Here is a 22,494-nt window from a genome sequence, read left to right on the forward strand (position 1 = left end):
CTATGTGATTTGGAGCGGCTGCGTTTTTCGAAAAGGTAGAAATGTCATCACATCCGCCATGATAACCAGGGAAACTACAAGAATGATAATGAGGACACCAACTGCCCCAATTCCTGCAGCAGATCGCCTCTCGTCCGACGCTGATACCTTGGTGGCTTTGTATGTCGATAGTCCTGTCCTGTTTACTGTGAGTTCGGCTTTGAGTTTTGTAATCGCTGTTTTTAGTTCAGCAAGTTTCTCTGGGTCTAGGTCTTCCAGCTTTGTAGTATTCCCCCAGAGTTTGCAGGAACACGGCATGGTGCAGTTTGTGCCTGTACAAAATAATATGTTTACTAAAATTCTAATCAGTTCTTTTTCATTGATAACAAATAAATCAATATGATTGAAAATCCATAACTTATTTTATGCTAAGATTAACATACATTTGTGTGAGGGAGTCATTTCATTTCATTTTTTTTTTCATTTCAACAAATTTTATAGACAAAGATGTTACAAGTCAAATGGATTAAATAACATGCATAGCCTATATAAATTCTCTCCAATGACGGCAAAAGTAATAGTTTAAACTTACATCAATTATAGATATTATATTTAATTTTTGAAATGAATTTTTACAACAAATAAAGGGAGATAACTCTTTTGCATACTCCATTTACACATCACACATAACATAAATACAGCTATTATTTTATTACACGAACATGTTATATTACAAATCAGACCACATGTTACTCAGATATTGACAGACAATGACCAACAGTCCAGGTATATATATATATACACACTTGTCATTGCTCTCAATACTGTTAACTTTCTTAAAAAAAAATTGAAAATATACATTTATATACTTTTAATAGAATGTGTATGCTGTAAATAGAATAAAACAAAGTGACAGTATTAAAATAACCATGCCCAACAAAATACTCCAAGTATATCTTTGTCAGAGGATAATAAGAGTAGAATATATACAATGTTATTCCAATATTATATAGTGAACATTGCATATTTTTATTTTTTTTTAAGAAAAAAAATCTTTAAATTTCCAAAGCTTATTTCAAATAAAGTCATCGTTATTTATAAATATGGTATCTTAATTGAGTGGTGAGTTTTATAAAACGCGTTTTTATTATTTAAAAAAAATGCGTGCATTTAGAAAGCAACAATGTAAACTTCGCGGCGCTTTTTAGGTCATCTGTCCCGAAGGGTCAGGATGACCTATAGTCGTCATGTTTCGTTCGTCGTCGTCCGTCGTCCTGACATGGTCCCGACAAAGTGTTGTTATTTTTCGGGTCGATCCGAAATCCAAGATGGCCGCCACAGCCGCCATCTTGAAAACACATTTTTAACTTCTTCTCAAATTCTACCAGTGTGATTTGGCTGAAACTTGCATGAAATTATCCTGACATGGTCCCGACAAAGTGTTGTTATTTTTCGGGTCGATCCGAAATCCAAGATGGCCGCCACAGCCGCCATCTTGAAAACATTTTGAACTTCTTCTCAAATTCTTCCAGTGTGATTTGGCTTAAACTTGCATGAAATTATCCTGACATGGTCCCGACAAAGTGTTGTTATTATTCGGGTCGATCCGAAATCCAAGATGGCCACCACAGCCGCCATCTTGAAAACACATTTTTAACTTCTTCTAAACTTCTACCAGTGCGATTTGGCTGAAACTTGCATAACATGATCCTGACATGGTCCCGATAAAGTGTTGTTATTATTCGGGTCGATCCGAAATCCAAGATGGCCGCCACAGCCGCCATCTTGAAAACGCATTTTGAACTTCTTCTCAAGTTCTACCAGTGCGATTTGGCTGAAACTTGCATGAAATGATCCTGACATGGTCCCGACAAAGTATTCTTATTTTTCGGGTCGATCCGAAATCCAAGATGGCCGCCACAGCCGCCATCTTGAAAACACATTTTGAACTTCTTCTCAAGTTCTACCAGTGCGATTTGGCTGAAACTTGCATGAAATTATCCTGACATGGTCCCGACAAAGTGTTGTTATTTTTCGGGTCGATCCGAAATCCAAGATGGCCGCCACAGCCGCCATCTTGAAAACACATTTTGAACTTCTTCTCAAGTTCTACCAGTGCGATTCGGCTGAAACTTGCATGAAATGATCCTGAGATGGTCCCGACAAAGTGTTGTTATTTTTCGGGTTGATCCGAAATCCAAGATGGCCGCCATGACACTATCTAATTAATTTCCGATATGTTAAGGCCCTTGGGCCTCTTGTTTGAAATAAAATTTGTTGAAAGAAATTTAAAATGATCCTGACATGGTCCTGACAAAGTGACAACATATATAATTAATTTTACTCTTGCCAAGTTAGACAGATGACCTTTAAGGCCCTTTGGGCCTCTTGTTATATAACAGAATGTATTTAAGATACATTTTATCACATAATATTTCAAAGAATTTCAACGTCAAAATGTGTCACGTCCTTGAGTTATTTTGAAATGAAACGCCATACGGGAATGTAATGAACTTAACTTTGGTAATGATAAAGTTTAATTGCTCGAAACATTCGGTTCATGCTCATTTTGTTCTGCGAGCTAATGTTTTAACTATACGCCGAAACATTGGTAACAATTGTCATTTTGGAGCATGGTACAGGAGTTATAATTCATTTGATCACTGGCTCTACCAGGTCGAATTCGGGTACCTCTGGATTACTAGTCTGACGCTCAACCGATCGAAATAAAGTATTATACTTATATCAAGCCTATCGGTATATTGCGGCTAGTATTGACCTGGGTTACATATTGATAGTAACTGCTCCGTAAAACCTACCTGCTGTATTATGATCTACATTTTGATCAGTGGTTGTATCGACACCATCAATCGTCACATCTTTTGAGTTGACCGTGATTTCAGTTTCTGGGGTAGTATGTAATGTTGTAGCTGTGGTAGATGTTGTACCATTGGTCGTTTCGATTGACGTAATCGATATAGAACCGGTCTCAGTTGTCGTTGATACTGTAGGGAGAACATCTGGATGTTAGAATTACCAAAACAGAGATGTTTATGTTTTTAGAATAAAATGTGGTTGAAAGGAACAATTTCATTAGCATGAATAACCAAATGTAGAATTTTGGACTTTGGAAACGATACGCATGCTCCTCAGATGCAAAATTATAGCATCGTTTGTTTTTCTCTTTCTTTCTTTACAAAAATGAAGGAAATCTGGAAAATAAGTTTATATTATAGATGTCATTGTATAAATGGAACTCAATAGAAAAATGTCCATCATTAAGGTTACTCATTTGTTATTCATTTCTATGTTGATAAATATGAATGTCTATATCTATGCAAAATAGTTTGTCAAAGCAACTCTTTATTATTTCCCTATCGACGAACATGAACATCTATATAAAGACATGCCCTGTGGTAAGAAAATACCTTCGCATGTGATGTTTGGCCTGGACCACTCCCCATTGTGACAGTATGACGTAACGGGGTCCACACCCGATACTAAACTTGTCCCAGTTTTACACGTGTATGTCCTTGCTGATCCCGTCGTAGTCCCTGAACCATTCATTACCGTGTTTGGTACACCAGCTGGATCGCCACAGTTTACTATGTAATAACAGAGAAAAAGATATATGCCTTGGTTTGTTTTGTCAATATTATATTTCCTGACTTTTGTTTTGAGATCGGCATCCCATGTGTGCAATGTGTTGTGGTGTGTGAATGTCTGTATGTGTTTTAGGAGACTGTTCTATATTCGCGTTGTGTTTCCCAATAATAGTGGAAATGTTGCCCTTTTTGTAGTGCTATCTCACTGAATCATGATGCTGACGACATATCGAACAGAACACCCTACCCGGTCACAATTTACTGACATCGAGCAAATGGAAATATATTGTTATAATGAGTCAGACCTTCTAGTTTTTGATAGTGTTGTAATCAAATTTTGGTGTGTTAAATTTTGGCGCTTTCGTATCAACACCAAATAATTCAATCTATGACCATATCCAAAATATCCCATTTACAGGCAGTGGCATGGAGGAAGCCCCCTCATGTATGCGGTGTGCTGCGAGTTTGCAGTGCGTGGTGTGTGTTTTGGGAGACTTGAGTATTCCTGTTGTGTCTTCTTGTATAGTGGAACTCTTGTCCTTTTTATAGTGCGATATCACAGAAGCATGCCACCAATAACACCAAGCAACACACTCCAACCGGTCACATTATACTGACAACGGACGAACCAGTCGTCCCACTCCCGTTATACTGAGAGCTAAGCAGAAGTCTGAACTACCATCTTTACAGACTATGGTGTTCCTTGGCCAGGACCCAGAGCCTACATAACACATGCAAGCGCTCAACTGAAGACAAGGTGAAAGTGACAAGGGAGACGTTAGGAAAAAGAAAGTAAGTTAGGAAGAAAGGGAAGATACTATCCTAAATCTAGTCGCCCGTGCAATAGGGGCAGCAACTATATCTATAACGTCTTACCTGCAGGACACACAATTGTTTTTAATAGGACAATTATCTTATACACCAAACCAAACCAAAGCATCTTCTCCTGATATCAAATTTACTTAAATGCTCTGCGATAGAGATATATATATTTAAGTTGGCTAAGGTCAAACCAGTCACCCAAGCAATATATATTGATCCATTGGAAATAGAATATCCTAAAATTATTGATGTGGTTTAAAATCTGAGTTGAGTGGGTTTTTTATTAATTACCTTCCGTACAAGTGTAGTTGACCTCCAGATACTTATATGTTTCCGGACATGGATCGTCGTATAATTCATTGGAAGGTGACAATTTGCAGGTTGCTTTCCCATGACATATGACCCTGATAGAGTGTAGGACATCTGTACCACATCCGACTGAAGACATTTCTTTGTGTTTACAAGTCATATTATCGAACCGTCCATACCTAGCACTGTGTATTATTATTCTATTACTACATGCTAATGTATAATTATTACCTTCGCAAACATTCACAATCTTTGATGCTGAAATTGTACAAAAATATTGATTATCAAATTATTAAAATACGTAATCATATAACGGTTAACATAATTAAATGCATCTTAAGTGTGTTTCAGAAAACTATAAGTGTGGTCTTAAGCTTATTGTAAACATACAGTGGAACGAAATACGAATTCGAAGGGACCTAGACAAAACTTCGAGTTATCCAAGTGTTCGAATTAAGCGAGTTTTCATGTACACTGACTATCTCTTTACTTGGAATATAATTCCATGTCGTTAAACAATATGAACAAGAGAGATGTCAATATCACTGATGGTAGTTGCAAAATTATATCTAGAAAACCTAGATATATATTTTGAAATTCCGCTATACGGCAGATTTATGAAAAAGATATCGGCTTGTCCACAAAATCTCATTTCGAGTTATAAGAACATTGTATCTATAATTTGTGTCATTCGGACTCTTTACTTCGTATTATCCGAGTTCTTGAAGTTTTCCTTATTCGAATTATCCGAGTTCTTTAAACAAAGACAAGGAGGAAATTCGGCCGAGACCGTCAAAGTATTTCGTATTAAACCGGGTTGTCGAATTATTAGAGTTCGTATCAACCAAGTTCCACTGTAGTTAATAACTGTATTAATTTAATATTTGGGTTTAATTCAAACATGAGAGATGTAGGGTTTGTTATAGCTACAGGTCAAGTAAAAATTTGGACATTTACAATGAACTTATGACCTAAATACTATCTATTTTACAGTTGGTTGATAAGGCGTAAATGTCTTTGTCTGTTATTTATGCTCCGTTGGTCAATGCGTGGGTATAATTATATAACCTTTGACCGAGCCCAGTTATGTTTTTCAATTGGGCCCAGTTTCATGGATATTCCTAAAATTTAAGGAATCCCTTAACTTAAAATTCTCCATAGGAAAGTATTACGTATTTAAAGGAAGGCTCCTTAACTTAAGATTTTCCTTAACTTTTGCTTTCCTATGGAGAATTTTAAGTTAAGAAATTCCTTAAAGTTAAGGAATGTTCATGACACTGGGCCCTGATAGATGTTGACAGACGACGTTAATGCATTGTCATCTTAATTTTGTCGTTTTGATAAATGAGTCTCTTTAAACATTAATTAGAATCCTACTGAAAAGCTTCATATCCTTTAAAAACTATTATCATATATCGGTCATATGAAAAACAAGTAAGGGGGTTAACCATGGAAAGTTAATATCTTAGAAATAAGCAAGTATTAAGCGAAAAATCAGTTTTGCAAAAGACCATACAATGCATTGTAGACGGGTAAAATGAGTACACGTGCTAGATTAAGAGGCAACTGAGGTTTTTTTCTACTTAGTAATGCTTCGCGCTTTTGTAGTTTTTGCCTACAAATGCCTGATTAAAGTCGTAAGAATGAAGTATATAGTTCTACTGAAATAGTGTAATTCGTTTTGGAAAGAAGAACCAGTTTTATGGGAATGAACATGGTAAAGTCGGCGAAAACGTTTTACATAGCTATGTTATTGTGTTTCAAGCTTTTTCACAAAACTGGCCCATCTAGCCATGTCAAACGGCCATGTTATAACACTATTGCGACGTGACAGTTAGTTTTGACGTCTTAATATTTATATGACGTTGCATGATTGTCTTAGTAGACGGTCAAGTCACATCCGAGCCGGATTTCTACTGTTATATACAGAGAGATAATAAAAAATAGTTTCATTTATATTCATAATAATAAAAATATGATAAAATAATCTTAAACTCGTAAATATGTAAAATGAAAATTATCAAACTCGTTGAATAACTCGTTTGATGAATTTCCAGATAGCCACGCATGTAAGATTCTCTATAAAGTAACCGTGTTAATATTATTTGTTTATTATTGTTTTATCGCGTCTATAAGTTTAAGAATGATTTATCAAGTAGACGAAGTCTATAACATGAACTCCATAAAGAATATTTATTGAGTATGGAGTTAGTCTTTTGGGTGGGGTATGCTGTTCCGTGTCCTTGACTTTGCCAAGAAAAGTTTTTTTTAATTATTGAGATGATTTTTCTTAAATCCGGACATATATCAGATAGAAAATATATTTGTATTTCATCAGACAGACGACAGATTCTGACAAATGGAGCCAAGAAAATGGCGAAAACGTTTCCGGACACCAAATCGTACTTCTATACACTTCTAATACGTAGACGGTGCTAAAATGCCAGAATAAGCAACTTCCAACGAGTGTTTACACAATACACGTACTTACAATCGAAGTCAAATAGAAATATTAATTAATATACGACTTCAACTCTCTAATACCATAAAGAAATACTTATAATTATAGGTTGACAAAATTGGATCGATCTGGTCATCATCATGGTGCTAGTGTAATTTTGAATTCAATAAAATCGTCTCGATACACATTTAACATACATTGTAATAAATATGGTTCTATAAACAAATCGCTTGTAGCGCAAAATTTCTAAATTAACTTCATATTATTGTTAACAATTAAGTTTTCCAAACAGAATAAAACCTAATTTTTGTGTTATTACACGATGGCTTACGGAATGCCATTTACATGATGTTACTTAGTATTGGTTCTGACTTACCGAATCTCCCCCGTATAACAAAGTAATCAGCGACGTCATAGGGGAGATCTGTAAAACAATACCATAGTGAACAACATAGTATTACACAGTGTACCACTACACTGACCAATTTTCAGTACTGTAAGCTGTTACATGTGGGGAGATCTGTAAAACAATACCATGGTTAATAATAATATTACACAGTGTTCCACCTCACTGACCAATTTTCATTATGAATTATTCAATGATTATTACTGATACAAAACATGGTACAAGATATTCTAAATGCACGTTCTAAGCATTTTTTCTTCAACGAACCGTGCCCTATCAAATATACTATAAACAGTTTTTACATTGTATATTAAGTACCTAAATATAGGCGTTTCTGAATTGCCTTAACTCTATATGAATAATGATTAACATTAAATATATTACTAGTTTACATCTTTCTGCTTTTAGATGTTCCTGAAAATTCTTTCTAATAATCATTTCTTTAATTTTGCTCAAATGGAGCACAACAAATCGTCAAATCCATAGCAACTTTATGTTAAGTCACGTATAAAGTAAAAATGTATTCTTTCATTCCTACACGTGCAATACTGGCTGGTCTAGGGCAATACACTCATGTCGTCTGAGGCTGTATTGCATGGCCTCCCATGCAATAAAGCCTCGTGACGTCATGGCGTCAACAAAATCTCTATTTCCGCGGTAATATTTTAACATTTTTTTTCACAAAATTGACAGGTTTTACTATAAAAGATGCAAGCAATGAAATTTGTGTTTAAAATATCACGTTATTTTTCATGTATGGAAATTGACTTCCAGTCGTAGATTTCTTCGAATTTATTTCAAAATGGCGGAATAATATAGTCGTAATATTGGAATAAAACGTCGAGGTATGAAAGATAAATATTCTTTTTTTTTTTTGGGGGGGGGGGGGGGTTACTAAATTTTGTGACCCTAGGATAGAATGTCCCTATCCTTCATATCCACATATGAAAGAGTCTTATATTATTTGGTATAGAGTAATTTTCCATATATTCATTTTACAGTCATGTATTTAAGTTCTTGGTGTTTCAACTCTCAATTCATACTCATTACTGAGCACATATACCCATTAACGGTGATGTTGACACAACGATAATTATTATTATTATGGTATTTGTTGAAATGCTTGTTCTTTTCCACACTGAAATCGGTATATTAAGTTATTTCGTTTCGTTTGTCAATAAATCATTCTCAAACGAAATGAAATATTTAAGGAGGAAATGTCGCTTAGGAACTGGCTCCAACTTTACTTACATGTGTACGTGAAAACTATTTCCATAGAATCAATGAAGTCATTGCCGTAAGGAGTGATTTCCATATTTAAGACTGGTTTGTTGTATTCTTTGTACAACCGATTTTGTATATACTAGAAAGAAAAAAAAAACATTACTTCAGAGATAGTTTACTTCAGAGATAGTTTACTAGAGTTTCGTATCGAAGACTAAATGCGATTATGGTAATGCTATTTCACTTAGTGCAGTCTATACGATCTAACAACATTCGTAAGGAGTCGCGCTGCGATGACTTTTGAAATGACCAATCAAACTGCTAATTACAAATTCCTTGACGAGGACGACAGTTTGCAAGAGCCGTCCAAATAGCATTTGTGAACGTTGCCATAGCGTCCACAGAGCCCAATAAACCCATTGCATGATCGTAAAAGGCGACTAAATTTAGGATCTTATCTTTTCTTTACTTCCTAACTGACTTTATCTTTCCTAATGCCTACCTTGGCACCGCCTCACTTTTGGCCTTGAGTTGAGCGTTCGCCCCTGTGAGGAAGGCTCTGGGTTCTGTCCCCTGGCCGAGACACACCAAAGTCTATAAAAGTGGTAGTTTCTGCTCCTGCTTAGCGCTCAGCACACAGGGAGTGGGACGACTGGTTCGCCCGTTGTCAGTATAATGTGACCGGGTGGGGTGTGTTGCTTGGTGTCTTCGGCGGCATGCTTCAGTGATATAGCACTATAAAAAGGGCAACAGTTCCACTATACAAGAAGACACAACATAAATATACCGCAGTCTCCCAAAACACGCACCTCGCACAACATACACGCAACACACCGCATGCATGGGAGGCCGTCCTTACATGACCATAGCTGTTAATAGGACGTTAATTAATCAAACAAACAAACAAAAACGTTGCCATAGCGTCCACAGAGCCCAATATATCTAAACCCATTGGTCGAAATGTCGTTTTAAGCTAATGTAGCGAGATTGCGATATTTGAACTAATTAATAATGGGAGTATTCAGCTAACGTTGATGTCACCAGCACCTGACCTCTAATGGGATGTTGTCAGATCCTCTTTGGAACGGAATCAGATTAAGGACCCGTTTAATAATCGAATTGTATGATTGCAGTTAACTCTGAGAAATAAGCTTACCTTGGTTTTCTCAGATGGCTGTGATTCGTCGTCTAATGTCGTGCTAACGACAAAAGGCCCGGAAGATTTTATTGACAAGGTCTTGACGACAACGCCTTCTTCCATTTCATAGCGGAGAAGTACCAGCTGATGAAGGTCACCAGTTTTGCGTTCCCTGCGGACTATTTTATGGTTGCTTGAGCTAATTCTGTCTTTGTTATTACTATCAAAAACCTCTTCAACCTGGTTCAGCGAGGACTGGTACGTATGAGTGTTTAGATTGAAGAGGATATCTGCAATAAAACAAACACATTTTGTTAAGATGGTGTTGGCCAATACCTGTTCGAAGGTATACCTCCCTCAAATATGGATAATTAATGAAACTAAATGGAGGAATTGCCTCTGCACCTGTCAATTCATATTATCGATATATCAAAGTTTACCATCACTGCCGTTGAATACATCCCTGGAAAATAGCCTAACACAACTGGCAGTTAAGAAGAATAGACATTGACTAATCGCATGCCTGCAGAGACTTTCGTTGAAGATTACAGTTTGTTTCTTTGTTTGATTATTAAAAGTCCTATTAACAGCCAGGGTCATGCAAGGACGCCCTCCCATGTGTGTGATATGTTGCGTGTATATGTGCGAGGTACGTGTTTTATGAGACTAGGGTATATTCGTATTGAGTGGAGCTGTTTCCCTTTTTATAGAGAGAACGACGCCCAACCTTCAAAGCCATACAGGTAGCCACAATATGCAATCTGATTAAAATACAGATCCTTCTAACCACTCCGTTAAATAGCCTCGTATCAAACGTAGTGATGATAAGGATCTGTATTTTAATCAGATTGCAGAATATGTCGCTATTAAAACTATCTTTCTTTGTAGCATGTAAAGTATTCAGTCTTGGTATGACATAGACCCAGGGTTTATATAGCAACAGTAATTATAATTACCCCTGAAATATCGAGGGTGTTCAATTAAGGGTACACTGAAAGGTTGTAGCAATTTAAAGACAAATGCTATTTAAAAAAGGAGCAGTCGATATAGTATTTTTCTTCAGCTAAAACGGTTACCTACTTTACACCATTACCAACATTAAAACAAGTAAAAGCTAGCCTATTGTTAACTTCAAGATACAAGTATTAAAAATAAAGAATTGTTTTCGAAATAATCATGAAAATATGTTCTATATGAAATGAAGTTGTGATTGCGCATGCACAAAAATCAAAATAAATATTGTTTTTGGATTACTTAGACACATGTATACATAATTTTATAACCAGTTATTGTTCAAATGGTGAGCATGGTTTTTGTCCTGTCGCCGATGGAGAATCTGTAAGCGTTTGACATCGGACTGGTATTACAGTATACATTTCTTTGTTGAAAGGGAAAACTCTACCGGTCGTAAATAAGACTTCGAATTTAACATATCAATTGTGCAAACATAGCTCTTTTCCTGCAAACTTTATTAGTCCATAAAGCAATCTAAATCATATCTGGACCCGTATTCATAGATGATTTGGCTACATCGCATTCAGGTTTTGGTGACAAATATAATCAATGCGCAATATATAAGATATTACTATAACACAGGGCAAGAGTTTCCACTAGTGCAATACAATATACCGCAGCCTCCTAGAATACAGACATTTGTATACTGGGGAGACCCAACACAACATACCACAACCTCTTTGAAAACAGACATTTGTATAACGGGAGGTCAACACAACTAACGCAGCCTGTTAGAATAACGACTTTTGTATAACGGGAGGTCAACATAACATACCGCAGCCTCCTAGAATACAGCAATTTTTATACAGGGGACGCCAGCACAACATACCGTAACCTCCTACAGACATTGGTATACGGGGGAGGCCACCCAACATACTGCAGCCTCCTAGAATACAGACATTTGTATACAGGGGAGGCCAACACAACATACCGCAGCCTCCTAGAATACAGACATTTGTATACAGGGGAGGCCAACACAACATACCGCAGCCTCCTAGAATACAGACATTTGTATACAGGGGAGGCCAACACAACATACCGCAGCCTACTAGAATACAGACATTTGTATACAGGGGAGGCCAACACAACATACCGCAGCCTCCTAGAATACAGACATTTTATTTACAGGAGAGGCCAACACAACATACCGCAGCCTCCTAGAATACATACATTTGTATACAGGGGAGGCCAACACTACATAATGCAGTCTCCTAGAATACAGACATTTGTATACAGGGGAGCCCAACACAACATACCACAGCCTCCTAGAATACAGACATTTGTATACAGGGGAGGCCAACACAACATACCGCAGCCTCCTAGAATACAGACATTTGTATACAGGGGAGGCCAACACTACTACATACATAGCAGTCTCCTAGAATACAGACATTTGTATACTGGGGAGACCCAACACAACATACCACAACCTCTTTGAAAACAGACATTTGTATAACGGGAGGTCAACACAACTAACGCAGCCTGTTAGAATAACGACTTTTGTATAACGGGAGGTCAACATAACATACCGCAGCCTCCTAGAATACAGCAATTTTTATACAGGGGACGCCAGCACAACATACCGTAACCTCCTACAGACATTGGTATACGGGGGAGGCCACCACAACATATATTGTAGCCTCTTAGAATACAGACATTTGTATACAGAGGAGGCCACCACAACATACCGCAGCCTCCTAGAATACAGACATTTGTATACATGTACAGGAGAGGCCAACACAACATACCGCAGCCTCCTAGAATACAGACATTTTTATACAGGGGAGGCCAACACAACATACCGCAGCCTACTAGAATACAGACATTTGTATACAGGGGAGGCCAACACAACATACCGCAGCCTCCTAGAATACAGACATTTGTATACAGGGGAGGCCAACACAACATACCGCAGCCTACTAGAATACAGACATCTGTATACAGGGGAAGCCACCACGACATACCGCATCCTCCTAGAATACAGACATTAGTATACGGGGGAGGCCACCACAACATACCGTAGCCTCTTAGAATATAGACATGTGTATACAGTGGAGGTCAACACTACATACAGCAGTCTCCTAGAATACAGACATGTCTATACAGGGGAGGTCAACATAACATACCGCAGCCTCCTAGAATACAGACATTAGTATACGGGGGAGGCCACCACAACATACCGCAGCCTCCTAGAATACAGACATTTGTATACAGGGGAGGCCAACACTACATACTGCAGTCTCCTAGAATACAGACATTTGTATACAGGGGAGGCCAACACAACATACCGCAGCCTACTAGAATACAGACATTTGTATACAGGGGAGGCCAACACAACATACCGCAGCCTACTAGAATACAGACATTTGTATACAGGGGAGGCCAACACAACATACCGCAGCCTCCTAGAATACAGACATTTGTATACAGGGGAGGCCAACACAACATACCGCAGTCTCCTAGAATACAGACATTTGTATACAGGGGAGGCCAACACAACATACCGCAGCCTACTAGAATACAGACATTTGTATACAGGGGAGGCCAACACAACATACTGCAGTCTCCTAGAATACAGACATTTGTATACAGTGGATGCCACCATAAATTTCAATAGGACATAATTAAAACCAATCAAAATCAAAATTTTATATATAAAATGTATATATTACCTCCAACATCTCCAATATTCCTGACGTCGGATGTCAACAAGATACTGCCTCTTTCCGACACATTCCGAGTGTCCAGTAGGAAGGCCATCCCTCCCAATATCCTCCCGATGGCTCCACTTGACGTATAATTATACCTAAATAGGGCATTTTGTCTGTAATAGATAATGTCAATACTTTCAATAAAATGTTATATTATCAAAAAAGGCAACCAAAGTGCATATGTTACTAATTACTTATTTCATTTTATTATATGGCTGTGTGTTTTGCTCGATCCTGATTGTCTGAAGATACACTTTCCCGCCACAATACAACACGATATCCACTAGAAAATTCCGAACTATGCATTGTGACGTCATCCCAGGCTGATATAAGATTCCAAAAACCCCAGTTCATACCCAAATATAGAAATCTTGCATTGTGACGTCATGTAAAATGATGTCACAATCACTTCACAGGTTGATATAAGATTCCAATGGGTCCAGGTCGTACCCAAATATAGCGTAAAGGGAATTTCCGTGACGTCCAATATTTATTGTGACGTCATTATTCAGCAAGATGTGATGGGGAGCAGTAGGTTTACTGGAATCAATGTGACCATGCCAATATTTCTGTACATTTTTGTCAGATTTTTAAAGTAAAAGGTAAAATGTATTACGAGGTGTTTTCTCTATTTTATTGACGTTATCAGCTTTCATTTTGCTCTTCGAAATTATTCAATAGGGCTATTGAGCATCGGGGAGAGGGGCTATTCAATATGATGAAGAGGAAATAAGTGTACAGATATATATAGTCAAATGGTTTAGATCATGTAAATGTCACAAAATAAAACAGATATCGACCTGTTTTGAGGTGGATACGTTGATTTATCAACCCTCGAAAGTGATATAACCCTCGGCCTTCGGCCTCGGGTTATATCACTTCCTCGAGTTGATAAATCACCGTATTCACCTGAAAACAAGCCGATATTTAGAGGTTATTATATGACAATTTTGATATCGCACCCTTTATCAGCCCGAGACCGCGATAGCAGCCCAAGGGCCGCAGGCCCGAGGGCTGATATCAGGTCAAGGGCTGATAATGGGTGCAATATCAAAATTGACATATCATAACCTTTTTATCACACATTTTGAAAAAAAAGAGAAAGAAATTTTAACAACTTAAAAACATGTATTAAAACGTATCGATCAAAGAATGATATTCCACTGGTCATAATGTTGGCCAGTTTATTGATGAAACAGTGTGAAAACTTCATTACATGTGTAAAAGTTTCAGTGTTCGTCACCGATATACAATTTAACCTCGTATAGTGGATTTTTATAGGTTCGTCAACTCTGTGGTTCCGTCTCGACTTCTGCTGGCTAGGTCTACAGGTCAACGGACGACAACACAATTCATAAAGTTCAACATTTATTATAGACAAGACACAATGGCTAAACATGGAGATGAAATACAGAAAATCACAAAATATTTACAAATAACGCATTTTACCAGTGAGACAACATGGCTAAAACAATACAGGCCTATTTTGATATTACCGGCTCCAACGACTACCCTTCTCCCGACCCTGAGGTTCACTTTATTAACTTGTACCACATTTTAAATACTGCCTAGCGCTGTCTACATGGAATACAACCACCCAACCCGGAGTGATTTTGGAAAAATCCTACATAATATCGGGACAATTACCTTGAAGAGAGAGAGAATGGAGCTGACCAGCTGCATGAAAGCTTCCGTCAGAACTCGCTATAATAAGCTTAAACACCTGGCTATAAACCCAAATTTAATAATATGCCATGAACAGCACGTGCTAAAGCTAAACAGATGAGCGGACTAGGTATAAAAAATAACAGCCAATCAAAATTTACATAAGTATGAACCGGAAACGGAATTCCCAATCGGGAAAATCCCCATAACAAATGGAGTCTCGATCACAACACATGGTTTGCCACGCAGGACATAACAAAAACACCGAGCGTAAGTACGGATAAATCCAATACTTTTACACATGTATATGTTTTACAAATACATAATACCCGATTAAATGAACGAGTTGAAATATGTATTTTAAGCATAATTAACAAGATCCTAGTGAATGGTAACTATCACTTAAAAATGATTATGTTCAACAAATCTGGCAAAGCGGGTTCATTTCAGATTGATCAGTTTTACAACGGACAGGAATTATGAATTCGACGGGAGAATTAAACTCTCAAACTGTTTAATCTATTCCTGCGTCTCTTCTTGTTGACAAACGCATGTCGTTGATTTAATTTTATACGTCGTTGATTTTATTAATTAAAAAACGTTCTTTTTGTGTTCTAAATATGAAGTGCGATGCTTTGTTTTCGGAAATGTGGACAAAACTCATTTCGACCCGATCTTAGTTAAGACAAAATCTCCAGTAAAATCATCATTAAACAGACTATTTCTGATTTCTGACATCTTTCTCAATACGCTTACCCGAGAGCCATTTTGAAAATTGAAAATTGTATCCGTTATCCAACTTATTGTCTGCAGGAAAGTGAATCGAAGCGGCAACTCTAAAATGCGGAGTGAAAACCCCGGATGACGTGATATCAGCCCGGGCTGATAACTGATATCAGCCCAGGCTGATATCAAATCATGACGTCATAATGTGATATCGGCCCGGGCGCGGACAACACCAGTATCGCATGGGCAAAACGTTCATTATCAAAGATAAAAGTGTGATAATTCACACATTCTTCAGCCTCGAGTAATATCACTTCCTCGAGTTGAAAAATCACCGTATCCACCTGAAAACAAGCCGATATCTGTATAATAATATGACACAACATTATAAATATAAGGCATTTGGTTTATTTGATCAATATACTATTATCAGCCCGGGCCATTCAATGACAGTTTCTCATATATACAATACGTTTCGGTGAGTGAATGCATGTATGTTTTAAAAGCTGCAGTATATCCCATTTAAGTGTTATCAACTGCCATTCAAACTTACGGCTGGAGTTGTGTTCTTGTCTCAATTGCTTCTGTCGTCCTATTTTGGTTTGCTAAGTACTCTCCCTTCATCCAGTCGTCAAAACTGCTAGAGGTACTGGTAGCGGCGTTAAAAAGGATAGACTGGACTATCTGTACATCGTTGTGTTTGAAGTTGACTGCCTGTACTTCAAGCTGGAAAATAAATCGTATCGTAGAGGAAAGCATAGATGTTAATATTAGCAACACTGAAACCAGTCAATCATCATTAGGTCGGAATTTATAATTGTTGTTTTAATTCTGCCTCAATTAAGACCATATATTTACTATGCTTGTTTATAAGGAAAACACAACAAAAACTCATTTTCTGGAAGGTATAATGACATTAATTATTATAACGAATAATGGAAATACAAGCAATAATCCTTACCTATTATAAGGACTTGTTTGTTAATGAGAATGTTATATGAGCGAACATTGTTGTGTTATAAATACATGTAAGTGTGATCTATATAGTGTAAACAAATTTTCTTTTGTGGCTGCTAAATTTGGTGATTTTCATTACTCAAAAGTAATTGTCTGAAACCAACTTTCGTGAATGTATAAGATTCAAACACTTTTCAATATCAATAATGTTCATATACAGTATATTCGAGGAAGAAAAATTGAAGATTTCATGATTTGATAATCACGGAAGTAAATCGTGCGAGAATGATAGTTGATTTGCAGTATGATAGTTTGTGTTATGTAGAACATATTTGTATGTCTACCATACCCCAACACTAAGACATCATAAAATTGTTGTTAGAAATAATTTTATATAGATACGTGTAACACAAGCACCGAACTGACTATTCAAACAAATACATTCATATCATTTTGATTGTGTATCAATGACACTTGAGTTGCATGTGTATTAGTCTTTTCTCACCTTATGACAACAAAGTAAAGCTGTTTAAGAGTTTCAACAAATAAAATGACAATAAATGGAAAGTGTTCTGTTGTTACCATTTCAGGCTTCGCTATATCCCAATGGCTAATTCGGTCAGAAACGAAAGGTGATGTCTGGTCCCTGTTCCTAATCCAATCTTCGGTTGTGATATCCAGCGGTTGTTGCCTCGATTCTTCGTCATTCCAAACATCCAATGGAGATACAGACGTATTGCCAGTCACGTTCAAAATCAGCAATGTCTCCCAAACAGCTATTGAAACAGATAGCATGAAACTAAATATGTATAATTTAGCATTGATAGTTTAGATTGCTCTAAAAATAATTAAGCCTTACTAGCATTTAGACATGTTTTTTTTTCTTCAGATATCTATTAAGAAGTTTTTTTTTATTATTTTAGCTGTAAAAAACTTTTAAGGCACGGACAAACATCAATGTTGCCTTATAAACTTAAACTATAGATAAAGTAACAACACAACATGTATGCACTATGTAAATTCTTTTCACAACATGTATGCACTATGTAAATTCTTTTCTGTGTGCTTTATGTATTTTTAGATCTACACATACCTTTTCATTAGTCACTTTAAAATTTCTAATAACTTGGAAAATGTGAAGTAAAATTGTTTACCGATCTTGACTCGATGGTTGGACAATATTTTCTTAATTAACTACATTGAAGATGTAAATAGAAGGAATTTTGGCAGTACTGCCAAAATCCATTTTAAGGTGTTATTTTGTAGTTTGGAAAAAAAGCATATCCATTATAACAATGGTGGTAAATAACATTTTTTAATTTTTTTTTTTTTTGCATGCAATAAATACTCGTGACGGCCCGATACAAGTTCATTTTTTTCATAAAATAGACTAGGCATTATCAAGGAATTTTATATTAACTTGTGTGTTTTTTTTCGATTTTATTTCAAAATGGCTGAAAATTTTATTGGTAAAATTGCAATAAATCGTTGAGGTATAGGTGAAAAAAATATTGCATATTAGGATGGGGTATTCTGCCCTCGGGATTACAAAATATTGCTAAAAACTCGGCAAGCCTGGGGTTTTACAACATTGTGTGACCCTCCGTAGAATATCCCTATCCATATATAAATAGTCTTATAATATAACTATTTACCTTTACCATTGCAAGTTATGATGAATGTTCATTATGGATTTTGTGTTGTAGCTGCATAACAATTAATACATGTTCAATTAGGATTTATACCCTAACGGTGTATAGGATGTTAAGTTTGTAACACGAGAAATGAAGAGGCCAGATAGGGATTCGAACCCGCTAGCAGTATTGGTGAATGAATACATATATTAGACGAAATACACATTCTTCGATATTGTATCAAATTAATATATATATAAATTCTGTCATACGGACAAAATTATTTATTTCATCAAAAATAGATAAATAAAACATAAATGAATGGGTGTAAAGGACGGGCAATCCACATACATGCATTAGCTCTCTGCAATAGTTTTCAAATAAATAATTTATTACCAGAGACAAGATATACTTATAAATAGATATAATGATAAAACACGAATTAGTCTTAATAAACTACACTTACCCATTTGAACACACATCAAACACGATGCAATTGTAATCCAAAACAAAACGCTTTCCATTTTGTAGAGAAAAATGTTCACCGTAATGATGGATTCGACTGACTCTTTAAGAAGGCATTGTTGTTTTGAGTCGATACGTCCTTTTGAATTTGCCCTAGTGTTAATCACGTATGAATGAGATCACTAGGCATGATGACTACTGGGGATATATGCCTGGAGTAAGTTATACCAAGGGAACACTAAAGCTTAGATTTATCCTTTCATATCTGAAATTCTATGCATATTCCCCTATATAATTTGAAATTATTTTAATAATAAGCTGTTATAGTAGTGTTTTGATCTGTCTTCAGTAAATGTATATGAATTTTACATCGTCTAAGCAATGTTTAATTAATACATAATTAATGTGTTGAAAAACACTTACAATATACAATAACACCCAAAGCTATATTTGGTGAACCTTTCAGGTTATCAATTTAATTCTTTCTTTCAGATGTCATGATAATATCAAGTCATCTAAGTATACAATACTTATACACTACTTGGATACGTTTCATTTACCTCTTAGCACCTTCCAGATAAAAGCGAGTCTGTTTCATAAATATTATTAATGATGTTTTTTTTTAATGTAGAATACATAACCGATCGTTAGTAAGAATGTATCCACACATCCTGCTTGTAGACACATATGTTTCATTCAATTTCGGAGTAAACTTCGCAGCATACACAGTACAAAATGCAAGTCACGTGCGGTTTAATTGCCCAGTGCTGATCCTTCAGTTTTATCGACTTATTACATGGCTTCAAGACATAACTGAGTGGTTTATATTTAGAATAGTATTTATTAAATATTAAATTTGTAGATACATTGAAGTATAACACAATGGGTCTTTCGACAACAATTATTCTTATGGGACTTCATTGATATTATCGTACAAGAAAACGTTTTAAAAGTTATTTTAGGACAGCAGTTTCTGTGCGCCACCAATGAAAAATGTATTCTTTCCTAAAACATAATTATACAGTAAACATTTTATTATTTGTCCTCACTTGAACATGCTTTTTCAACATAACGGAATGAAAATCACGCCATCAAGCACTAAGTCAAATTATTCGAGATCCGTTAATTGTGGTTACGCGCGGAACTGTCAATTAAATAATTATATAAGACACACTTAAACGTTAGGTGTTAGACTATAAAGACAAAGTGATCCGCTGTACATAAAAAAAAATTACCGCACACTTTGTACACGCATCATGCATGGGAGAACGTCCTTACACGACCCTAGCTGTTAATAGGATGTTAATTTCAAATACGTGTCATTCTAGCAATAGCTTTCTCTATCCAGTGGTACAAACGCACCAAGTCTAGTTATATTTATTGTAGCATCATCCTATGGTGTCGGCCATTAATAAATATAAACCATAATACATTCACATAACACAGAAAACAAGCTTATATTGTGTAGGAATATCAAAGTATTGAAAATCAAAATAGCCCCTTGACAATGGGAGATCTGTCTAAACCTTGTTATGATCAGAATGAAATATATTTTGTCATTTTACTTTTTAATGTAAAGCATATTTTAATGCATGCATGGATAGAATCAGCGGCATGGTGCATGGTATATGAAAGATACAAACATAATACATGAAGCAGGTTAACATAAATTGCCCTTATAAGTATGATTACCCATCGCACCATTTAAAAAAAAAATCAGTATCTTAACCGTATTTTGATATTATGTTATAGTAGTAAAAAACAAATAGTAATATCAGATATTCTAGATTAATTTAGACAGCATGCAGTGACTTAAAAGTAAAAATAGAAATATTTCAACATCTTTGTTTTCTTGTCAATTCGATAAGTCTTGATCGTTCGCCCCTGTGAGGAAGACTCTGAGTTCTGTCTCCCTGGCCGAGACACACCTAAGTCTATAAAAGTGGTAGTTTCTGCTCCTGCTTAGCTCTCAGCACACAGGGAGTGGGACGACTGGTTCGCCCGTTGTCAAAATAATGTGACCGGATGGGGTGTGTTGCCTGGTGTCTTCGGCGGCATACTTCATTGATATAGCACTATAAAAAGGGCAACAGTTCCACTATACAAGAATACACAACATCAATATACCGCAGTCTTCCACAACACACCTCGCAAAACATACACGCAATACACCGCATACATGGGAGGCCGTCCTTACATGACCATAGCTGTTAATAGGACATTAATTAATCAAACAAACATCGATAAGCCTGGTTCATATGTAATTACAGATGTCAGACATATTTCATAAATATCACGCTCACAACATTTAACAGCTTCATTATGACCAGAGAGTATGGACCAATGATATACAGACAATTGTCAAAATACGTAATAGATAATTGCCCACACTATTTACAATTATTTAATTTAAGTTCTTTTCTGTTGTAATTTGATGTGACACCGACATATTAATTTCCTAACTGCATCGCGTTTAAGTTTATTAATGTATACTGTTTAAAAACATTGATACGTAATTTTTATTTTTTCTTTGCATGATTTAATTCATAAATTACCGCGGTGAAAAATAGATCAAATTTATTTTCACACTGATTTTTATTGCAATAGCTTAAATGGTATTAACAAACAACATGTTATAATGTTCTTGAACTTTGATCTTTCAAGAAAGTCTTGCATATAATATATCGTTCCTCGTCTCTGCTTAGATGTGTCAGTAGTAAGTGTTTACAGAATTGGTTCCAAAGCTGTTTGTCTATGCGATTTGGATCTTTTTCGGTGGTCTCGAAGGTAGAAATGTCATCACATCCGCCATGATAACCAGCGAAACTACAAGAATGATAATGAGGACACCAACTGCCCCAATTCCTGCAGCAGATCGCCTCTCGTCCGACGCAGATACCTTGGTGGCTTTGTATGTCGATAGTCCTGTCCTGTTTACTGTAAGTTCGGCTTTGAGTTTTGTAATCGCTCTTTTCAGTTCAGCAAGTTTCTCTGGGTCTAAATCTTCCAGCTTTGGAGTATTTCCCCAAAGTGCGTTTTCGCAGAGACAAGGCATTGTGCAATTTGAATCTGTGTAAAAACAAAATATTTTTCAAACTATTTAATCGGTCTTTATGTGATGCAAATTAAAACTAAAATTTCGAGTTTCCTATAGGGATTGAATGTAATTTTCATATCAGCTATAAATAGCAGAAGCTATCTACGTATCCAATGGTGCGCGTTAGCTCTCCATGGAAGATATGTAGATAGCTTTTGCTATTCATAGCCGCTATGGAAATTAGAAAAATACAGCCAATACATATATTTACATTTTAATAATTTATGAAAATAAAAATTAATGACAGGTTATTAAATCATAGTTTAAATTATGATACTCGT

General features: G+C 36.2%; 1 protein-coding gene across 1 annotated transcript in view; it reads right to left on the reverse strand.

The window, feature by feature from the left end:
• LOC138310026 (mucin-22-like) overlaps window positions 1-22,494 on the reverse strand; it is a 33,329-nt gene continuing 10,835 nt past the window's right edge. The window contains exons 4-13 of the mRNA XM_069251176.1: window positions 21,971-22,185; window positions 16,614-16,786; window positions 13,631-13,782; window positions 9,963-10,234; window positions 8,834-8,945; window positions 7,553-7,600; window positions 4,947-4,973; window positions 3,408-3,584; window positions 2,799-2,984; window positions 1-311 (exon numbers count right to left, since the gene is read on the reverse strand). Of these exons, the coding sequence (XP_069107277.1) occupies window positions 1-311; window positions 2,799-2,984; window positions 3,408-3,584; window positions 4,947-4,973; window positions 7,553-7,600; window positions 8,834-8,945; window positions 9,963-10,234; window positions 13,631-13,782; window positions 16,614-16,786; window positions 21,971-22,185 (1,673 nt within the window). The remainder of the gene's footprint in view (window positions 312-2,798; window positions 2,985-3,407; window positions 3,585-4,946; window positions 4,974-7,552; window positions 7,601-8,833; window positions 8,946-9,962; window positions 10,235-13,630; window positions 13,783-16,613; window positions 16,787-21,970; window positions 22,186-22,494) is intronic.

This window comes from Argopecten irradians, chromosome 16 (assembly GCF_041381155.1).
Source record: "Argopecten irradians isolate NY chromosome 16, Ai_NY, whole genome shotgun sequence".
Classification (NCBI taxonomy): Eukaryota; Metazoa; Mollusca; class Bivalvia; order Pectinida; family Pectinidae; genus Argopecten; species Argopecten irradians.